Here is a 23,504-nt window from a genome sequence, read left to right as displayed (position 1 = left end):
AGGCCACAGTACTGCTCATTCACCCTACTGTCCCTGAGTGCTCAGCTCTTCAAGACAAAGATCAGGGTGGCCACTGCTCAGGGCCCACAGCCACTGGGGCCTTTCCACTGCCTTCAAAGAAGCATGGGACCCCACTCCCTGTCCCCATTCATGAAGCTCTGCACCTCTGGGCCCTGTATACCACCTTCCACTCACTGCCAATGAGCCTGGGTCCTTTCCCATTTCTGTGTTCTGCTCATGCTGGGCAATGAATGATGGTTTACAGAATGGAGCTGGAAGAGCTATCCCTTCCCCTCACAGGAAACGAATGCCCACTGAGCCCCAAGGGCACGCTAGGACCAGAGAGACATGATGCAGCAGTCAGCCCACAGAAAAACATCAAAAAGAAACAAACAGGACCAACAGGTTTAGCCATCCACACCAGGCCCGGCAAGCCCTGCCCCAGGTGCCATACCTGGCATGCCTGGTGCCATATCTTAGCCACCGTGTGGACTGGGTTGCCTGTCCCCTGTCAACTGGTCATTAATGCTTGCGTCTATTAAAAAAATACAGATTGTGTGCTTATCACGGAGAGGCACAGGGAATGCAATGGTGGGTATGACAGACAAAAAACCATCTTTGTGGAGGATGTTCCAGCTGGGGAGAGACACCTAAGCAAGTTAAATATGTGAATGCATGGTATATGTCACACATCACCAAGTCCTAAGAAGAAAATGAAGGGAGGAACAGAAAGTACAGAGGTGGCCACGTTAGCCAGGAGGCCCAAGAAGGCCTCCTGGGGGAGGCAGCATTTTAAGAAGAACTGCATGGGCAGAGAGAGCAGGCCATGTGGCTCCTCGGAGAGAAGGGTCCTGAGCAAAGTTGGGCCTGAGGCCGTCCTAAGGCCTCCAGCTTCTAAGAGGGATCTGGAAGCCCTGTTTGGAGCACAGAAGAGACACTGGCTGCCACTGAGACCCTTACTGGAGGTAGCCATCTAGCTGTAGGGATGGTGGGGTGGTGAGGACAGGAGCGGCTGGACCCTGAGGAGGTGCAGAGGTGAGACAGGGCCAGGACTCCTGAGTAGGCATGCAGCACAGGGGCCAGGCTCCCCAGACGCAACCCATATCACCACACACACCTTCACAGAAGTCTGCCAGCCCTGTAGAGCCTGACAGCTAGACTTAGGAGAAGCACTGAGTCCCCCCCAAACCCTTGAAGCTGAAGAGAGCCAACCTGGGCCAGGTGCCCCCATAAAGGCAGCCAGGTCTGAGCTATAGTCCCAGAGACCCCAAGAACATCTATTAAGTGGCCACTCCATGCTAAGGCACAGCTCTGTGAAGAGAGACACTCCTCAGATGCCATCATGGCAAAGATTCCTGTCCTCCACCATGTCCCAGGAGCCATACAAGGAAGAATATCCTCAAAGAAGTACCCAGCTCTCCTTGAGTCCTCTTGACCAAAACCTTGGGTGTGACCTTCAGTTTCCTCACTTACAAGATGGGTGCTGTCCCCTAGGTCACAATGCCCATGAGGGCTCTGACCTGATAAACACAGCACTGTCCCACGGCAGCAAAGCTTCCCTGGGCCAGCCGTGTCAGACTTTGGTGCCAGCAAGACCTCACGCCAGAACCAGGCAGGGAACCCAACCTGGGGGTGGTCTCCCAAAGCCTACCTACCAGCTGACACCATCCCATGGTGGGGATTACAGGTGGGATGGAGGGCTTAAAGGGGCCAACAGCTGACAAGTGTCTAGTCACCAAGAAAGCCTCTGGTCAGGAGAGATGGTGGCAACCCCAGACAGGTTTTCAACTGCCTGACCACTTTCTGTATGGCTGCTCGGAAGCCCTGTCAGAATTAAAAAAAAGAAAGAAAAGAAAAGAAAGGAAAGGAAAGGAAAGGAAAAAGGAAAGGAAAAAGGAAAGGAAAAAGGAAAGGAAAGGAAAGGAAAGGAAAGGAAAGGAAAGGAAAGGAAAGGAAAGGAAAGGAAAGGAAAGGAAAGGAAAGGAAAGGAAAGGAAAAGAAAGAAAAAGAAAAATTCTGAGAAAAATGTCAGGGATGCTAACTGGTCAGTCTCATGAGGACCCTGCCTGTGGCCAACCCCATCCATTTGGAAGCACGTTGGTGGGTGTGGCTAACCCCATAAGGCCACATCCCCACCACGGTTAACAGGACAAAGACACAGCACAGAGCAGAGTTCTCAGGGCCATCCTTTAGAGGGGACAGACTATGCATGAGAAAGCAGGTAAGGCTCCCATTGCCCTCCACTTGTCTCCTATGAAGTTCCCCTTCTTTCTCAATTATGCCTTTTATCTTTTTTTGTTTTTTAATGTTTATTTTTGAGAGAGAGAGAGAGCATAGGCATGCAAGCAGGGAAGGGGCAGAGCGCAGGGGGCGGGTGGACTGAGGATCTGAAATTGGCTCCAAGCTGACAGCATCGAGCCCTATGCAGGGCTCGAACTCACAAACACCAAGATCATGACCGGAGCTAAAGTCAGAAATTCAGCTGACTGAGCCACCCAGATGCCCCATGCCCTTTTCCTGTTAGTTGGCCATAATATGAAACTAAAATGGGTTAAGAAAAACAGATTTGTATTTCTCTCAAATTAACTAGTGGGGCACTGGCTGGCTCAGTCAGTACAGCATGAGACTCTTGATCTTCAGGTCACAAGTTCAAGCTCCACGGAACAAAGGAAGGAAAGAAGGAAAAGGAAGGGAGGAAGGCAGGAAGGGAGGGAGGGAGGAAGGAAGGAAGGAAAAGGAAGGAAGGGAAAGGAAGGAAGGAAGAGAGAAGAAGGAAGGAAGGAAGGAAGGAAGGAAGGAAGGAAGGAAGGAAGGAAGGAAGGAAGGAAATTAACTAGTAAGGAGACTGAATGAATAAACAAAATCTTCCCCACAAAGAAAAGTCCTGGACCTGATGGCTTCACTGGTGAATTCTACCAAGCACCAAGAGAAGAACTAACACCAATCCTTTTCGAACTCTGCCAAAAAACTGAAGAGGAGGGAACACTTCATAATTCACCGCCCTGGTATCAAAGCCAAATACTACAAAAAAAGGAAAACTATAGACCAATATTCCTTATGAACACTGATCTAAAAATCTGCAAAACACTAGCAAACTGAATTCAGTGGCATATTAAAAGAATTATATACCATGACCAAGTGGGATTTATTTTAGCAATGCAAAAATAGTTCAATACAAAAATTTATCAATGTAATAAACCATATTAACAGATTGAAAAACAAAAACCACATCATCATCTCAATGCAGAAAAAGCATTTGGCAAAATTCAACATCCTTTTGTGATAAAAACAGTCAACAACGACAAAAAGAAAGAAACTACTTCAACCTAATAAATCCATATATAAAAAACCAACAGTGAACATTATACTCAATAGTGAAAGCTGAAACATTTTCCTCTAAAATCAGGAACTAGCCAAGGATGCCTGCTCTTGCCACTTCTATTCAACACAGTACTGGAATTTCTAGCCAGAGAAATTAGGTAAGAAAAAGAAATAAAAGGTATCCAAATTGGAAAAGAAGAAGTAAAGTTATCTCTACTCACAGATGATATAACCTTATACATAGAAAACCCTGAAGATTACACAAAAAAACTGTTAGAACGAATAAGTTCAGCAAAGCAGCAAGATACAAAGTCAACACACAATCAGCTGCGTTTCTATACACTAACAATAAAAAATGTGAAAAAAAATTTAAGAAAACAATTTCATTTGGGGCGCCTGGGTGGTACAGTCGGTTAAGCGTCCGGCCCTTGATCTTGGCTTAGGTCATGATCTCATGGTTCCTGAGTTCAAGCCCCAAATCGGGCTCTGCACTGACAGTGCAGAGCCTGCTTGGGATTGTGTCTCTCCTTCTCCCTGCCCCTCCTGGGCTTGTGCATGTGTGCACATGCTCTCTCTCTCTCAAAATAAACCAAGATAAATAAACAAAATAATTTTTAAGGGGCGCCTGGGTGGCTCAGTCGGTTCAGTGTCTGACTTCAGCTCAGGTCATGATATCACGGTTCATGAGTTCAAGCCCTGCATCGGGCTCTGTGCTAACAGCTCAGGGCCCGGAGCCTGCTTTGGATGCTGTGTCTCCCTCTCTCTCTGCTCCTCCCCTGCTCACACTCTGTCTCTCTCTCTCAAAAATAAATAAAGATTAAAAAAATATATTTTTTAGTTTTTTAAAAATTTAATTTATAATAGCATTAAAAAATATAAAATACTTACAAATTAACCAAAGAGGTGAAAAATTTGTACAATAAAAACTATAAAACACTGCTCAAAGAAATTAAAGAAATAATACTACAAAATATTATTATTATATTGTATTATTATTATTATGTAGTATTACCTTTTTAAGTTTATTTATTTTGAGAGAAGAGAGCGAGAGCACGGGGGAGGGGCAGAGAGAGAGGGAAAGAGAGAGAGGGAAAGAGAGAGAGAATCCCAAGCAGGCTCTGTCTACACTGTTAGCATGAAGCCCAAGATGTGGCTCAAACTCACCAACTATGAGATCATGACTGAGCTGAAATCAAGAGTCAGACACTTAACTGACTGAGCCACCCAGGTGCCCCAAGACTAAGTATTATTTAGATACCAAGACTATCCAAAAAAATTTACAAATTCATTGTAATCCTTATCAAAATCTCAACAATGTTTCTTGCAGAAATAGAATAAAAATCTATCCTAAACTTAAATAGAATCTGAACAGTCAAAACAATCTTGAAAGGGGTGCCTGGGTGGCTCAGTCAGTTAAGTGTCTGACTTGACTCGTGGTTCGTGGGTTCGAACCATTTCAGAACTTTTTGCAAAGCTACAGTAATCAACACAGTGTGGTACTGACATAAAAAGACATATAGACCAATAGAATAGAAAGCTCAGAAATAAACTCTCAAAAATACAGGCATATAATTTTCTTTTTTTTTTTTTAATTTTTTTTTCAACGTTTATTTATTTTTGGGACAGAGAGAGACAGAGCATGAACGGGGGAGGGGCAGAGAGAGAGGGAGACACAGAATCGGAAACAGGCTCCAGGCTCTGAGCCATCAGCCCAGAGCCTGACGCGGGGCTCGAACCCACGGACCGCGAGATCGTGACCTGGCTGAAGTCGGACGCTTAACCGACTGCGCCACCCAGGCGCCCCACAGGCATATAATTTTCGACAAGGGTGCTAAGACCATTCAATGTAGAAAGGATAGTCATTTCCACAGATGGTGCTAGAAAACAGGCTATCCACACACACAGAAGAATGAAGTTGGACCCTTGCCTAACTCAAAATGGATGAATGACCCAAGTATATGAGATAAAACTATAAAACTATTAAAACAGGAAAAAAGCTTCATGCCATTGGATTTGGCAATGAGTTCTTACATAGGAGACCAAGGACACAAACAAAAAGACAAAGCAGACTTTATCAAAATGAAAACTTTTATGCAGCAAAGGACACTATCAAATGAGTAAAAACGCAAAGAATGGGAGAAAATATTTGCAAATCACCTGTATAATAAGGGATTGATAACTAGAATATACAAAGAACTCATAAAACTCAACAACAAAAGAACAAAAAATCTGATTGAAAAAAGGCAAAGAACTTGAACACACATTTCTCCAAAGATCTACAACTGACCAACAGGCACCTGAAAGATACTAATCAACGTCACTAATCAACAGGGAAATGCAAATCAAACCCACAATGAGATACCACTTCACACCAAGCAGGCTCTGAGGCAGGCAGGCCTGGGCCCAAATCTCAGCACTCACTTCTCAGCTGGGCAGTCTGGGGCACGTGACCTCACCTCTCCATGTGGCAACCTCTTCACCTGTAACACAACAGGCAAGGCAGCATCTCCCCCCAGCCCTGAGGCAGGTTACTACATGGTATGAGGTGTGCTTGGCCCAGCCAGTCCACAGGAAGAGTGTGGCACCACTGTTCCTCTCACTATGGGCTTCCCTGCTCTGCCTGGCAGCTGGCATAATCTCCTCTGGAGCACCACCTGGGCTCTGCTCAATGCCTGGTGGTGCCCTGAAGACATGCAGAATATGAGACCTTCCTCCAAGAAATCAGCCCATACTTTTCCTGGGGTAAAGAGCCACGAGCTACCCAAAAGATGGTTTTCCAGAAGTCTGATCCCACAGCATGGACCCCAAAGACAGGCTTTGACTAAGGCCTCAGTGTACTCTCAGCACCCTATGGCCCACCCAGGAGCTGCCTACCTTGATGATGACACGCTGGTCTGACTGGTCCTCCAAGATGCTGTCTGTGGGGTAGGACTCTATCTGCTGCCTGATGGCAGAGGCGATGGCTGGCACAAATGTCAGAGGGTTCAAATCCAGGTCATCACAGAGGATTTCTGAAAACATCTCAGGAGTCATCAGCTTCTCTGAAATCAGGAGAAAGGACAGAAATTGCTAACTGATTGCAGGACCTGACCTCACCATGTTTGGCCCCAACCTCCCATCCCCTTCTTCCTCTGCTAGACCTCCCTGACAAAGTTGAGGATGAAGAGAATGACAACTGAGGGTGGCCCTTCCCAACATGGGGTTGCGGGAGGAAGCACAGGATGAGCACCACCCCCTCCTGGCCCTCATCCACAAACACATCCTCTGACACCTTGATCTGGGACTTCTAGACACCAGAACTAAGAGGAAATGGATTTCTGTTAAGCCATCAGTCTGGTACTTTGTTATGGAAGCCCGAGAAAAATAACAGCTTCCTTCCAGATAAATCACTTTAAAGTCAGTGTCCCACGGGCACACAACCATCTGCCACTTCCTCACCAATAAAAAAATCCCTCAGAGATATTAGGCTGCTCTGTGGCTTTTCACAGACCCTTCCTCTGTTTCTGACTCTCCAGGCAACACACACGTAACAGACATGCAGGTGTGTAATGGACCCTGCCTCCTGGAAATGTAGCTACACCAGGTGTGAACTTGTAGGGACCATCTGCAACTGGCCAGATTACAAGAAGGGCCCATGTGGTCAAATGTTTTCTCTCTGTTCTGCCCTGTTGTTGTAACCCAAACTCTAATGACCATGCACCACTTCTGGGATGAGCCAGACAAGGCAGTGGCCAAGGATGAATCACTTCATTAGCACATAGCATGATTCTGTCATCAAGAACCAGGTCTGCTCAACAACTGACCCCGTATTTCCTCACTGGCCCAGGAGGGCTAGAGACCAGCCATCCTAACAATACCATCAGGACAGACCCAGAACACTCAACCAGCCTATGATCAATAACTCATACAGCAAGCCAAGTATAATTTTGGAGAGCGCAGCATGAAGCTGAAGTGTCCTATGAAGCACCCTACGAGTACACTGTGCAAAGCATTTTCTTATATTAAACTTTTTATTTTGAGAGAACTATATATTAATATGCAGCCTTGATTACTGTAGCTATGTATGAAGACAAGATTGGGAAGGGTGATTCCTCCTTTGTCCTTCTTTTTCAAAATTGCTTTAGTTATTCTAGTTCCTTTGCCTTTCTGTATAAATGTTATTTTTTAAAATATTTTTTAAGTTTATTTTGAGAGCAAGAGCACAAGTAGGGGAGGGGCAGGGAAGGAGAGAGAATCCCAAGCAGGCTCTGCACTGTCCATGCAGAACCTGATGCGGGGTTGAATGCACCAACTGTGAGATCAGGACCTGAGCCAAAATCAAGAGTCTGATGCTTAACTGACTAAGGCACCCAGGTGCCCCTCCATATAAATTTTAGGTAATTTTGTCTATATGTACAAAAAGCCTTGCTGAAATATTCACAGGAATTGCATTAAACTTGTATATCAATTGACATCTTGAGTATTCTAATCCATGAACATGGCATTGAGATCTTTAATTACTTTTATTGGTATTTTGTAGTTTTGGACATATAAGTCCTGAACATGTTTGTCAGATTTACACCAAAGTATTCCTTTTCTTATTGATTGTAAATGGTAATGTATTTCTGAATGTCCATGTGTTCACCAACAGTACATAGAAATACAATTGATTTTTGCATGTTTACCTTGTATCCTGTGACCCTGCTGAACTCTTAGTGCTAGCAGGGTTTTTTGTAGATCTCTTGAGATTTTCTATGCAGACAGTCATGTCATCTACAAATAGGGACAATTTAATTTCTTTCTGATCTGTACGTTTTTTATTTAATTTTCTTGCCCTACTGCTCTGGCTAATATTTCCAACACTAAGCTGAACAAGAGTGATAAGAGCAGGTATCTTTGCCTTATCATAGGCAGAAAACATTCAGTCTCTCACCATTAAATAAATGTTAGACATAGGATATTTTGCAGATGCTCTTTATTAAGTTGAAGCAGTTTTCCTCTATTCCCATTTTTCTTAAGAGTTTTTAACCAAGAATAAATGTTTTAAGTGCTTTTTTTTTTTTTTTTTAATTAGGTAGGCTCTCTACCCAATGCGGCACTTGAACTCACAACCCTGACATCAAGAGTTGTATTCTCTAGGGGCACCTGGGTGGCTAAGTCAGTTAAGCGTCCAACTTCAGCTCAGGTCATGATCTCACGGTTCATGAGTTCGAGCCCCACATCGGGCTTTGTGCGGACAGCTCAGAGCCTGGAGCCTGCTTCAGATTCTGTGTCTCCCTGTCTCTCTGTTCCTCCCCTGCTCACACTCTCTCAAAAGCAAATAAAGATTAAAAAAAAATTAAAAAACAAACAAAAAAGAGTTGTATGCTCTAATGATTGAGCCAGCCAGGTGCCTCTGTTAAATGCTTTTTCTGCATCAACTGATATCTGGCTTGTCTTCTTTAGTCTGTTAATATAGTGGATTACATTGATCAATCTTCAAATATTGAACTAGATATCCATCCCTGGAACAACAAACCCCACTTGGGTCATGGTGTATAATTCTTTTTATATCTAGTTCTGTTTGCTAATGTTTTATTAAGGACTTTTGTGTCCATAATCATTTGGGATATTGGTCTATAGTTTACTTTTTCTGTACTGTCTTTAGTTTTGAGATCAAGGTAATTCTAGCTTTGTAAAATGTTACTGGGAAGTGTTCCCTCTTTTATTTGCTGGAGAAGACTGCAAGAGAATTTATATTAATTCTTCTTTAAATGTTTGGTAAAATTCTCCAGAGACACCATCTGTGCCTGGAGATTTCCTTTTGGGGAGGTTTTAAACTATGAATCCTATTTCTTAGTAGTGATAGGACAACTCAAACTATCTATTTGATATTGAGTGAATTGTGGTAGCTTGTTTTTTACAAGAAATTGATCCACTTTGTCTAAATTCTCAAATTTATGTGGGTAGAGCTTTTGTAATACTCCCTTTCAATATCTGCAGGGTCTGTACTGATAGCCCATTTCGTTGCTGAATTTGATCATTTTTGTTTCTGTCTTTTGTTGTCAATCTTGGTAGGTTTATCAATTTTACTGATCTTTCTTTTTTACTTTTAAGTAATCTCTACACCCAACATGGAGCTCAAATCCACAACCCTGATATCAAGAGTCACATGCTCCACCAACTGAGCCAGCCAGGGACCCCCTTACTGATCTTTTCAAAGTATCAGCTGTGTTTTCATTAATTTTCTCCATCATTTTCTAGTTTCAATTTCACTGACTTCTGCTCTATTATGTCCTGCCTTCTGCTTGGCTTCATTTTGCTTTTTTTCTCAATTCTTGAGGTGGGAGCTTAGATTACAGACTTGAGACTTTTCTACTTTTCTAATATAAACACTGATGCTACAAATTACCCTACTTTACAAATTGATACTACAAACTACACTACTTTAACTATATCTTAAAATTTTTGGTATGTGATACTTTCATTCAGGTCCATGTATATATTTTCACCAATTCAAGTTAAGTACAGAAAGCTTTCTTCTCAAAGAAAGATATTTCCTCTGCATACATTTAAAACCACATCAGACAGCATTATCAGGTTTGCTTCAACTGCTGAGCATAATTTAGAAAACTTAAGAGGAGAAAGAAAGCTTATTGTATTTACCCATATAGTTTTGTTTATCATATTCTTTCTTCCTGATGTTCCAAAGTTTCTTCTTTTATCATCTCCCTTCTTTTAGGTTAGGTCTACAGGTGACAGTATTCCATCATCTGAGGATTTCCCCTTCATTTCTGAAGGATATTTTTACTGGGTGTAAGATTCAAGATTGGCAGTTCTTTTTTTTCAGTGCTTGAAAAACCATGTGCCATGTCCTCCAGCCTCCATGGTTTCGGATGAGAAATCAGCGGTCTTTCATTAGAAGTCAGGTGTTATTTTTCTCAGCTCTCAAGATCTTTTGTGTTAGTTTTTGGAAGTTTAACTAGGATGCATCTTGGCATGGACTTCTTTGGGTTTATACTGCTGAGATCTACTCAGCTTGTTGAATCTGTCATTTGGGGTTTTTAAGCATCCAAAGTGAACATGTGGATATATATCTCTAGAACCTGCTTCCTGTAGCCATGCCCTGTAGTGTTAACCAGCAGGGCCCTGATCACCCTTGGCCTGTGTGCAGGAGCAGATTCCACCCCTTTTCCTGATGCAGTTCCTGGCCCTGCTCTAGGATTCCCTTGCCCCCAGTGGGGCCAAGCTGGCATCGATGTGTCCTTGTTCAGCAGCTCGTTCTTCTTGGAGAATTTTAACACACCCCAAGGAGGCTAGCTATTGAGACAAATGATGCTATAATTCACCAGCAATTCAGATAAACTCTCTTTCATGTCCTTCTAAGAGAAGATAACCTTGAACTCACTGTTAACTGATACCTACCAAAAGCTGGTTGGAGACAAATCTTGGTTATGAAGAATGTCCTGGTTCTGAAGGACATGTAGTTCGTTCATGCTACTCAACATTTTTAGGACCCTTTGTGATAAAGAGTCTCACACTCACCTTTAAGGTTACTTGAAATTTCAAAGTAAATTAGGTAGGACTATGAAAATCACCAGCAATTTTGAACATGTGCTTTTAACTACCATGCCAGGGGTGTGGCTTCCTAACCACCAGTTAAGAATCACAGCCCGTAAAGTTTATTTATTTTGAGAGAGAGAGAGAGAAAGAGAGCACGCACAAGCATGGGAGGGACAGAGAGAGAGGGAGAGAGAGAATCTCAAGCTGGCTCCACACTGTCAGCGTGGAGCCCAATGTGGGGCTCAAATGCATGAACCCATGAGATCATGACCTGAGCCAAAATCAAGAGCTGGACGCTTAGCCAACTGAGCCACCCAGGCACCCCAAGAATCACATAAATACCACTAAGGAAGAGTTCACAGAACAAAATTATTTTGGTTCTCCAAGTGTCTGGACCAAATTACACTTACTGGGATATGGAATGTTATGTAAGGGCTCCTTTGGGGAACAGCTTGGAGAAGCTCATGGCAGAGTTCCTGGACAGATGCAGGTCTTCACTGCATTATACTGTGTCCACTTCTTGAGGGTCAGGAGGAAAGCTTCTCTCTAATTCAAATGCTATGTGTGATTCTGCTGCTTCTGAGCCACCAGCGGCTGCTCACCTTGACCACGCTGAGAACTGCAGAACTGATCATCCTGTCTCTGCCTGGTTCTAAAGGTCCGAGCATCATGCCCTCCCCTAGCAACGTATGCCCACTGAACTGTGAGTATGAACCAGAGCACTCACTTCATTTTGTATCTTCTTATTCCATTTTCCCCTTCACCCAATTCTTCCTAACCACACCTTTTGCATTAGCTTTATTCTTTTGTACTAAGAGTTCTCATGTAAGATGCCTTACTCCTTCTGGAATAGGGTGGAAGTTTAAATAAATAGTTGGGGCTTTTTATGTGTTATTGAAAGGAAAGTAACAAGGTAATACACATACTGAGTCAATCTGAACAACTAAATTCCTATGTTATGATCTATGGCCAGGTTCTGTGCCAAATGCTGTAAGAAAAGCAGCAATAAAAAACAAGATCCCTGACCTAAGGGGTTGAAATGGAGAGAGACAGAGAGAGAGAGAGACAGAGAGAGAGAGAGAGAGAGAGAGAGAGAGAGACAGAGAGAGAGAGAGAGATGAATTAACTATAACACAGGCCTGCTGAGATTAAGCACGGAGTGGTATAATAGGGGATGTACAGCACTGGCCATGGCCTGGCACTCATGAGCTGTCCTGTGCCCGAGTTGGGAGTATCACCACCAAACCTGCCCTATCTACACTCAATACAACCTCCTGGAAACCCCTCACCACATCTCCCTTTGGCCACATCCTCTCTCGCCAGCTAACCTGTCAACCCTGGAGGACAGACACTCGGCTCTCAGGCCCTGTTCCCAGGGCTCGGCAGAGGCCCTTGGACTCAGGCCTGGCACACCAAGTGCCAGGAGATGACCAAAGGAAGTAGCCTAATCCTTCCAGAAAGCTTAAGGCAACCACGTATCAACAACCACACACGTTCCTCCCTGAGGAAATCCCCTGTGGGAGAAACAAGCTGTAAGTCGTTATGTTTTCTGCCATGGAAACATCTAATAGCAGAAGGAGTTCTAGTAAACTAAGGCACCACAACTCAACAGAAAATTGTGCACCAATTATGAAGACCAAGGAAAACAGGAAGACACTTACAAGTGAAGAAAAATTGTATTTGCACTACAATTACAACTCTGTTAAATACATCTGCATGTGGAAGTGACTGGCAAAAAAACTATTAGGAGCAGTGAGGTTCTGGGAATTCTAAACTTTTCTTCACTTAAAAATGATACTCTTTGGGGTGTTGTTATTTGGTTTCGGTCTTAATATAAGTAATGTGTTGTAAAAAGCCTGAAAGATTCAAGAAAACAATAAAGAAACAATAAACACTCATACAGTCCTCTTTCCTAGATGGGATAAGGACTAAGTGTTATGGTGAACGTCTCCTGTGCTTTCTCTGGTTCATTTGCAGAGTCACGCTTGGACTCTGGGAACCAGGGAAGAGCAACCATCTGACCTGGGACTTACAGAGCGAGGACAAAAAGAGGAAGAACAGAGAGTGAGGGCAGACCTCATGGGGATGACAGAGGGACAAGCCTGCACACACGGTACCGTGAGAGGCCAGAGGGGTGGGCAGGGCTGAAGGGTGGTGTGCAGGCGGTCAGGCAGCAGAACCGGTCTGAGCAGCATCAAGGTCATTATAGAGCTCTGTGGACCAACAGCCTGCATCATGGCTGACCCCTGACACCCCAATCTCACTGGGGGAGGGAGGAACCTGAGGTTCACGGGCTCAGCCCATAGGAAACGGTGGCAGAAGCAGGATTTGAACCCAGAGTCCAGGATCCAGCACAGTAGGCAACAGGCAAGAAAAAGGTCTGTTCACACAGCAGCCGGGCCTGGGCCATGCAGAGCCCAGCTTCCCACGTACCATTCATGTTCCAAGTAAAGGCATCTCGCAGCTTCTGCCCGTCGATCTCCATGTCCAGCCGGATAGGGACCAGCACTTCAGGCTGGGAGGCATTCTCATGGATCACAGCTGGGTCGTGGTCATCAAAGCTGGAAGTGAAGAGGAAGCACAGTCAGCCAGGAGTGCCATGGGTCTCCATGCTCAGGGCTTCCCTCCCTGCACCGCCTGTCACTGCAAACCTGGCCGGAGGGGAAAAGCCCACTTCTTATGGGGACTTGTCAGCTAAGGGCTGAGCCAGCAGAGATGAGGCAAGCAGGGGTCCTGGGGTCACAGAGGCAGTGCTCCATACTTCAAGGACACACAGGGAAGGGAGAGGGAGTTGCAGCCTTAGGCAGTGGGATATGACCTAGACATACCCTAAGAGGGAGATTTAAGCCCCAAAGCAGGCAGAACTTTCACTGGTAACTAGGAAAGAAAAGGTATCTCCAGAAGAGGAAATACTTGAGCAAAAGCCAAGGGGTGCAGGAGAGGTGAGGAACTATTGAGGAAGCACAGCAAGAGCACAGAAGATGGGGTGCAGACTGCGGGGGCGGGGAGTAGCATGGGTGTCCCAGTGCCCACGCTTCTCCATCTTGGGCTACGGGATCCAGCCTCTCCCATGAGGGAGCCCCAGGAGAACCCAGGGCAAGGCAGTCCCGTGGTCATATCTGTATTTTAGGAAGACAAAGAGGGAAGACGCCGGGGAAGAGATGGAGGGAACGATGGAAAGCAAGGGGACCCTAAAGGTGTCAGTGGAATAAAGCAGGCTGAGAATTACTCTTGGGAGGGACACAGATGACAAACAAGGAAAGCACACTGCATGCCAGACACCAATGCTCTAGGAAACATGGACAGGGAAAGGGACAGGAGTGCCAGAGACAGGAGCAGCCATTCTACCAAAGGGGAGGCAGCTCTGAGAAGTGACAGTCAGCCAGTGATGGGAAGGAAGGGAAGGAAGGGAAGAAAGGGAGGGAAGAGCGAAAAGGGGAGGGTCATGCAGATGTTGGTAAGAAGTGAGCTCTCGGCAGAGGGAACTATAAAGGCAGAAGCTTCTGGGTGTTCTGGGTGGCTCTGAAAGCAGTGAAGAGGTTCACATGACTGATGCAGAGTGACAGTGGCAGGGGATGAGGCCAGAGAGAGGGGCCACTACACGGACTCCAGCCCTGGTGGGCATGTGACGGGGTATCTGGAAGACCTGCGTCCAGGAGAGGAGCCATCTGCCCTGGGTGAGGGGGCCCACATCTTAGGAGGAGCTGGCCAAGGGTGGTCCAACTCTGGACACGTGGAAGGCTGAGAAGGCAGGAATTTGCTGAGACTAGTTCTGTGGTTGGAGAAGGAGGAAGAGTCGTGGGGTTTTGGCCTGAGTGCAGGAAGGGTGGGATTACTATGTCCCAGGATGGAGGAATCTGTAAGCAGTGTGTGAGATACCGGAGGACAGCGTGTAGGGGTGAGGCTAGGCTGCAGAGATGATAGTGGGGTGGGAACTTGAAAAATGCCCCCCAAAAGATATCTAATCCTAATCCCTGGAGCCTGTGACCATTATATGGCAAAAGGGAGGGAGGGAACTTTGCAGATATAATTAGGGATCTTAGGAGGAGATTATGCAAGTAGCCCTAAACCACAACACAAGCGTCCTTTAAGAGAAGGGCAGTTTCACACACACAGGAGGAGCCCGTGTGGCCACTGAGGCACATGCTGGTAATGCAGCCACAAGCCACGGAATGCCGGCAGCCACCAGAAGCCAGAAGAGGTGGGAACAGCTTGTCCCGCCGCCCCACCACGAGAGCCTCCAGAGGGAGTGGGGTCTGGCCAACACCTTGATTTTGCTGCATGGAAACTCCTGGTCCCAGAACGGTGAGAAATAGATTTGTGTGGTTTTAAGCCCCCCTTTTGTGGTGATCTGCTCCAGCAGCCACAGGGAACTAATGGTGGGGTCTCAGTGGGATGGCGTTTGAAACCACAAGATAAGATCCAAGGGCTGTGCTTTCCAGGAGCACTGGAGACACTGGGAAACAGGAGACAGCAGGGACACTAAAGCAGGCAGAGCTCGGAACTGAAGCAAGCCAGAAACCAGCTGTCCTAGAAGCCAAGGGGGAACAGTTTCAAGAAGACAGCGTGTTTTAGGAAACACAAGGTCAAGGCAGAGGAGAGGAAGAGGCTAAAACATGTTTGAGGACTGAGGCAGAATCAGTGGAGGGTGAGGCGTGCTCACCACAGAGGGAAGGTTCTCTTCTTGTCCCGGCCCATGCGGTTCCTGTTGATGGTCGTGGAGCAGGGCACAGCATCCAGATGGTGGGAGCTATTGGGCAGGGTGGGCACCCATTGGCTGTTCCTCTTGGCTTTCTGTTCCCTGGAGAGACGTGAGAAATGCCCCTGCTCAGTCTAGGAGCCCGATACTGGCCATCAGGCTCTAAGTCATGGTCAATGGATGCCCACTGCACCCCCGCCGGTGGTGAGCACTACGCACCCTAGACTCTGTACGTGTCTACTCCTCAGGCGCCCACTGGCACCCATTCACAGGCACCCAGGCTAGGGGAAGGGTACAGAGGGAACCCCAACACAGCAGAGCAGCCCCCAGCCCAGTGCACAAGTCACAGTGTAACATGCTATGTGCCAGGCATGACTCCATGAAAGCACTCTCCCTTCTTGCGGAGAATGTGCACAAGGAAGCAGCTTCCCAGAGGAGCAGACCCTGGAGTAGAGCCTTAAGCATGGAGTTGGGGCTCACTAGGGATGGGGGTAGGGGAACAACCGGAATGGGGAGGGCGTTTCAGGAAGTGCAAGGCCGGCAGAAGAGAGGATGCACGGATAGATTGTTGCCTCAACTAGGGCTGGAGAGGCGGACATGGAGAGGGTCCCAATTAGGGGCAGGTGTGCTCCATGAGAAATGACTGTACTCAGCAGGCAGCTGGGAGTCCCCGAGGACTTTGAAGAAGGGAGAGACAAGATCAGACCGTTCTTTTAGATATATGGGCCAGCCAGAGTATAACACTTCAATAATGCTTCTGCCTTGCAACGGTCCAGACCAGTAGGGTATGAGAAGCTGGGTTAGTAAAAACTTTCTAGAAAGTGAGGCTCAAAGTAGTTGAAGTAACCCACGTACCATCAAGGGTTCACTCTTCTGTCCAAATTACAGGTTGCTTTTACTACTAGGAAAATACCAAAAGGCTTTTTTATTTTAAAGATTTCTATTTTTGAGTAAACTCTGCACCCAACATGGGGCTCGAACTTACAAACCTGAGATCAAGAGTCACATGCTCTCCTCACCAAGCCACCCAGGCACCCCCCCAAAAGGCTTTTTTAATCTGAAGCTCCAGTGCTGGCTTTGAAAGGCAAGCGCTCAGGTTCCCACTATGCTCTGCACATCATTTTATCATCCTCGGACGCTGCCTTCCCTAACAAGTCTGAGCATTGTAAGGGCAGCAGCTGTGTGTCATTCACTTTTACATCCCCAACACCTGTACCACATATCCTTCCATAACTGTTTGCTACAGTTTAAAGGATGTGACGGCAACCACTCAATTTCCCTTCCCTCACTGTCCTCACAGGAGGGATGAGGAGATGTGGCTTGCAGTCATTCTCTCCATGTGGTGGTGAGGACCAGAAGCAGTGGCCATGACCTGCCCAGGTCCCAGGCTCTTTGACTCTTTTCTCTTCTAAAGCTGGAACCACTGGGGTGCCTGGGTGGCTGTCAGTTGAGTGTCCAACTTCGGCTCAGGTCATGATCTCGCAGTCCATGAGTTCAAGCCCTGTGTCTGTACTGACAGCTCAGAGCCTGGAGCCTGCTTCAGATCCTGTGTCTCCTTCTCTCTTTGCCCTCCCCCACTCACTCGCTCTCTAAGATAAATAAACATTAAAAGAAAAATTAAAGCTGTGACCACTTGCACCTCAGATGCTGTGGTCCCAGAGCACCCCTTGACTGAGGGTGGGGGCAGGGAGAGATTTACAGTATCAAACTCTGCTGGGACTCAATCAAGTCTCCTGTACCCAAGTCTTGTTCAGATCTTATGACCAGCCTTACCAATACCAGAGGCCTGGGAAAAGGAGGAACTTGGAACTAATCTGGGCAGGGCTTAGAGCTACTGGACCAGTGGTTTTGAATCCTGGCTGCAGACTCCCTCAGAGTGCGAAATTTCAAGTAGGAAAGCTCTGAGCTCCACCTAGACCAAGGGACTCCTGTCTCTGGAGAGGACCCAGGAATATGGGTTCTTTATAACTTCCATGTGTGATACCAATGTAGCTGGGCCCGTATTTGGGAACCTCAGGTCTAGACCACCACCTCTTTTCTGAGCCCAGGAATATGGGTTCTTTACAACTTCCATGTGTGATGCCAATGTAGCTGGGCCCGTATCTGGGAACCTAAGGTCTAGACTGCCACCTCTTTTCTGAGCCTCCTAAAGCTGGCACTGAGGCTCCCCCTCCACCCTAAAAACTCCTGCCCTATCTCTGTAGTGATCTAGTTCATAACCAGGCCTGGGCTATTCTGCCAAACCTCTGTCAGGTAACTATCTAAAGTAGAGTGCAAGTTCTGTCAGACACAGTGAGTACATCATACACCAAATCCGAGAATCTGGGTCACATAATTCAACCTTTCTTCTGCTACAAGTAGGTCTGCCCAAGGGAGGGGGACATCCAGCCTCTGCCTAGCCTGTCCAGTGATGAGGAGGGGAGGTGCTGGTCCTCCTGTGGGGCTGACTGGGCAGTGGGAAGGCGCTTCCTGAGCACAGAGCCCATGAAAGCAGCTTCTCGCGAACCTCAATGCCCAACCGTCTCTGTAGTTTTGACCTCTGGGGTAACAGTACTCTCCTCCGTCAGCTGTTCCTCATATGACACGATCATCAAGAAGTGTTTATTGCCCCATAAAAGGTTCCTGGCTGACATGTGCAGACTTGAAAGCCCCAGCCATATGTACATCACTTCCTTCTGCCACTTCCCTAGGAAAGTCTAGCCATCCTTATGGTCTTACCGCATCCCTTGGGGAAAGAGGAATCTGCAGAGCACACATCTATAACACTGGCCAAGTTGGATGTGGGCCACTTTTACATGGGGGTTGTGGGGAGGATTATGAAAACGATTCAATAGTAAAGTTGAAAGAAAATCTGGAAAGAAATGATTTTTCCATAACCACATCACTAGAAACAATAACCCTCCTCTCCCTCCTCCTCAGTGCCCCCCGGGGTTTTGTGCACGTAAATGCACTCATTCTAGATATTCTGCACATCACTCAGGCAAACCACATTTCTGGCTGCCGCAGGGTCTACTTAGTTATGACATAAACAGTTACCTATCTATCCAGTCTACCTGCTTCCAAGATCTAGTCTATCCTGGTCTATATCCTAGTCTGTAATACCTTAGTCTATTCAGCTGGCTGTATCTTCACTCAGTCAGCCTCTCCCTAAGGCTGAACACTCAAGTGGCTCCATTATTACTGGGCAGTGGTACTCACTGCCATTATTACTCACAATGCTACCTCCTTCCATATAATAGTTTCCGTCGGTGGCGGTGTTCTTTGAAGTTATTTGTCTGGGACAGATTCTTAGGGGTGAAATTAATGGGTCAGACAATGAAAACAGGTTTGATGTCATGACCATGCCCGTGTACCAAAGCCTGTGCAGGGTGCTTGCATGTGCCAGCTTTATTGTATCTTCCCCAACTCTTTATGTCAATAGTTGCTTATCTGTTTTACTTTGAATTCTTAATGTTACACGAGGACAAACATCATCTCCTTATTTGTTTACTCCTTATGCTTCCAGGATGGCCCACCCTTTACCTATTTAGCTATTGGGGTACCCAGGTTTTTCTTATAAATCTGAATGAATCAAAACCAAAGAAAAATACCTATGAAAATGAAGAAAAGGGGCACATGGGTGACTCAGTCAGTTGAGCGTCTGACTCTTGGGTTTCAGCTCAGGTCATGATCTCACAGTTCATAGGTTCGAGTCCCACATCAGGCTCCATGCTGACAGTGCAGCGCCTGCTTGAGATTCTTTCTCTCTTCCTCTTTCTGCCCCTCCCCTGCTCAAACGTGTGCCCTCGCTCTCTCTCAGAATAAATAAACTTTAAAAAAATGAAAAAAATTTTTAAAATAAATATGAATGAACAGACTCTACAACATAATCACCTCTCAATTACTTGTCTAATTATTACTGTAAATACTCTTTTTTAAAGGTTCTAAGCTCACACACTAAGATCTATTGCTCGTTTCTTTTGGGAGTTTATCTGGGCCACTCATTTTTCTGATAGATTAGTCCCACTTTCAAACCACTTCTAATGACTTTCCAGAACCCAAGACTTGGCTTTCATGTCTTAGAAATTCCACAGACACACAAGAAACTTGGCAATCTGGCTAAGACAATTTGTAAGCACAACAGGTGAAGTGTTTAAAGGTATTTTGGTTCAATTTAACCCCAACCAGTTCTAGGGTATGAGAAAAATATCTGTGGGTGTTATCCTGAGAGCACGTCCTGGCTGGGAGCACATTACCTGAGGTAGGTGGGGGGTTCCGTGCTGATGGAGACGGCCTTGTACTTCTCATCATTGCCGTCCAGAATCTCTTCCACCTCTGAAGCTTTTAACAGTGTCACGCTGGTGGCCAGGGTTGTGTATCCATGATCTGTAACCAGAGACACCACTGCGGTCACCCTGCTGGTGGGGCAGCAAGAAGCAGCAGCCAGCAGATGCAGCACATCGAGGTCCTCACATGCAGGAGGGAAAAGCGAGTGTCAACCTTACTACTGCTGAATGCTGGCCTCTTCCAAAAGGGCAATCTGGACCGAGTGCTTTAGAGGTCCTACTGAGAAAACGCTCCCATGGGATTTACTTGCACTAATTTGTCCCAGGAGCACTGGCTTTGGGCACAGGGCAGCAGCAGCTACAGTGCAGCATGGCCAACGGGGAAAAGGGGGGGTGGGGCTCCAGAGTGATACCATCAGTGGGAAGAGGTCTGACACCAACTGCAATCCATGACACGAAGCAAAGTGAAGAGATGGAATGAAAGATGAAAAATACTTTTCTTTTAAAACAAGAGCCCAGAGAGTTACAAAGAGCTGCCTCACACCCAACATGAATTCCCAGCACCGTGCAGTCAACACGTGCTATCTGGGAAGCAGGACAGATTCTAGGCAACTCGACCCACAGCTCTTCTTAGGGAACCTCGGTCAAGAGCTGCTACCTGTCTGCAGGTCCAGACTGGCTTCTCCTGGAGAAACAAACCGGTTATGGGGAAGGTATCTCCAAAGCACAAGGCAGAAGAGTCACTGAGACTTCACCTGAGGCTTGCGGAGGGGAAAGCAAAGCTAGGAACTCACTGCGTTAGTGACTGGTGCTCCACTGGGGGGCAGAGGGAGGATAAAAAGGAGACTTTTTAAAGCGAGTGAGTGGCAATGTCATAGCAGCAGATAAAAAAAGAAGCCCCGGCTCCTGCATTAAAAGAACCACTACTTTGCCCACAGTAGACAGGACCACAGCAATACCTACAGACACAACCAAACAGGACAGACTGTGAAGTGTACGTACACACACACACACACACACACACACACACACACACACACACACACGGCTTCAGGCAGAGTCTTCACCCAGGCCCAGGGCAGCTCTCTGTAAGGGGCCACAGCCGAGTCAAAGCAGTTTCGCCACCTGCCAAACATCGCATAGCATCCGAACCAAAACGTACAGTGAGACTCCCCTGATGGAGCCCTCAGAGCATCTGAAGAGCATCTTCTGAAGAGCCAAAGCACACTTGGCTCTCTAGCATCAGGCAGCTCACCCGCCAAGCCCCAGGCACACACCTCAGGCACACCACGCAGGGACATGCACATGAGCTCTAGCACACTGGCTGCCAGAACGAAGTGCTACGGGATGGAGGTGCTCTGGGAAGCAAAGCGGTGAAAGCCCCAGAGGGGAGTGGGAGCTGGGGCCACCACCCGCCACTCGGGCTGCATGGAGGGTGACTATGGCGACACGCCCACGGCAGATGGCAGAGCATCACAGCATTCCTAAAACGTTTTGAGACCAACATGTCTTCACAGCACCCATTACTGTCCCAGACTTGCCCCCCTCACGCTCCCCTCCCCCCCCCACTGGCCCTGCTGAAAATACCTGACAAAGGACCCCTGGCTACCTGAAGCTGCTTTGTCGCCTGAGTTGCATAGCGTGCTCTGCAGCGACTCTGCCCCTCACGTGCTCCTGCCACGCTAAGGTCAGGGCTGCAGTGAAGACACTCTGGAGTGAAAACGTTTTAACTTCATGACATAAGCGAGTGGTTTTGAAACAGGTTTACAAACCCTCGTGAAGACGCACCCTTAGTGTTAGGTTTTGTTTTTTTACCATGTGACGATGCAACTATTTTCTTCCTCTCTTCCACAGTGGCTAGTCGCCTCCAGAGTGAGGGGTATCTCTTGTACAGAGAACCTCGGAACATACGGAGGTAGTTTCCCACCTATGGGTAAAGCAAGAAGGCTCATTATGAGGGTCACATCTTGATGCAGAAAGGGAGGGTCCTGGTGCAGAGGCTCTGCCGACCGAGTAACAGAGCACAAGCTGGCCTCCAGGCACCAGGCTTTCTGCAGCCATAAAAACACATTCTGCTGACATCAAGAGTTCAATAGCAGTGCACATCTGGCCCACATCTGCCTCTCTAAGCGGGGGCAGTACCATCTGCGTCCTAACGACAGGGCTAAGTTCCAAAAGGCCTGACCAGGCGCTTCTGGGGCAGACCCCCAGAGCTCACTGAGACGCTCGAAGTGATTCTGACTTTAAACTAAGGATCCCGAACACTTTCCAGAAATGTAAGGCCCCTTTGACTTTCTTTTATCTTAAGAACAAGACTTTGATATTTTTATGATGCCATAAACACCAAAAAGGTCTTTTAATTTCGGACAGATGTAGGATAATTTCCCCCATGGCCCCTGTTGCTTTGTTTAGTAACAAACTCAAACCAGGAACACCAAAAGAATTTTCCGAGAGTTTAAAAAACACTTACTGGCAATCACCAGATTGCTATATAAATCACTATTGCCTCAAACAATAGCTTCAGTTTATCTATAACAGATACTCAAAGTATAACTTCTTTAATGAAAAGAAACCTAGTCTCAAAGTTTTTATAAAGAAACTCAATTATTTCACTGACATTGCAGAAATGACCACTCGAGTCAAAATGACCACATGGCAAAGGACAGCCAGTGGATTGGGTGCCACGTGCTGGTTCCACCTGTGACTGGGAATCACCTCCCTTTTCTGGGTCTCCTTACTCACCTGTCAAATGCTGAGCAATTCTGAACTTTGCCCCACGAAGCACCATTTCTATTATTTTTCCCATTTACCTACCCAGCACAGTATGTTTATTAAATGTGTTTCTCCATTTTTCATGAATCAAAGATTTTTATGATCGACAACCAGAGCTGCTGAACAGCCTAAGAATGGCCACAGGGGCGCCTGGGTGGCTCAGTGGGTTAACTGTCCAACTATTGATTTTGGCTCAGGTCACGATCTCAGGCTTTGCTGAGTTCAAGCCCACATCAGGCTTGGGATTCTCTCTCTCCTTCTCTCTCTCTCTCTGCCCCTCCCCTGCTCACACATACTCTGTCTCTCAAATAAATAAACTTATCGCAGGTCCTATAGTGCTCCAGGACACCTAGATCCTTCCCAAGACCCCTGAACTTTGGAGACTGGAGCTTGCCTTCCTGGGTTTTCCCCAAACCAGCCTGTGCCCTCTCTGGACCTGTTTCCCAGATGTAAAATGAAGGTGTGAACCTGGGGATTTCTTAGGGTCCTCTCAGCTCTGTGACTCTGGCTTAGTGAACACAGCTGCCTGCAGATGGGGGGAGAAGAGTGACACACGCACTTGCTGCAATCACACATGCCTTCCCAAAGCTGCTCCACAGATGTGGCATGGGGGCACTGGATGTGTTGCTATGGCCGACCCACCTCTCTGAATATGGTGCCTGTTTTCCAAGGGGAAGGGACCTGCAGGCCATCCACCACCCAACGCTGTCACAGGAGCTTCTGGTTATCAAGAGTCAGCCTCCTGATCTTGAACCCTTCTCAGATGTTCAGCCTGGCCCAAGAGAGTAGATGTCTCTCCCCTCTCCCATGTGGGACTCTACAGACTGGGTCTCAGGACAATTGTTCTTACTCAACAGGGCTGAAAGAGAAGACTGCAGTTAGCCTTCTAGAAACGAAGGCATGTTACGGGGAAGATCTTGAGGCCA

General features: G+C 46.7%; 1 protein-coding gene across 2 annotated transcripts in view; it reads right to left on the bottom strand.

Moving 5' to 3' along the window:
• The window catches only part of SMARCB1 (SWI/SNF related BAF chromatin remodeling complex subunit B1), a 34,095-nt gene that overhangs the window by 8,818 nt on the left and 1,773 nt on the right, over nucleotides 1–23,504 (bottom strand). Inside the window, exons 2-6 of one of the 2 annotated variants that reach the window (XM_025933670.2) lie at nucleotides 21,595–21,733; nucleotides 19,777–19,906; nucleotides 15,506–15,643; nucleotides 13,276–13,403; nucleotides 6,196–6,362 (exon numbers count right to left, since the gene is read on the bottom strand). In XM_025933670.2, the coding sequence (XP_025789455.1) occupies nucleotides 6,196–6,362; nucleotides 13,276–13,403; nucleotides 15,506–15,643; nucleotides 19,777–19,906; nucleotides 21,595–21,733 (702 nt within the window). The remainder of the gene's footprint in view (nucleotides 1–6,195; nucleotides 6,363–13,275; nucleotides 13,404–15,505; nucleotides 15,644–19,776; nucleotides 19,907–21,594; nucleotides 21,734–23,504) is intronic. The other variant, XM_025933671.2, reaches the window with a different exon arrangement.

This window comes from Puma concolor, chromosome D3 (genome assembly GCF_028749965.1).
Source record: "Puma concolor isolate L17-30 chromosome D3, mPumCon1.1.hap2, whole genome shotgun sequence".
In the NCBI taxonomy this organism is placed as follows: Eukaryota; Metazoa; Chordata; class Mammalia; order Carnivora; family Felidae; genus Puma; species Puma concolor.
This window is presented reverse-complemented; position numbering and strand designations above follow the sequence as displayed.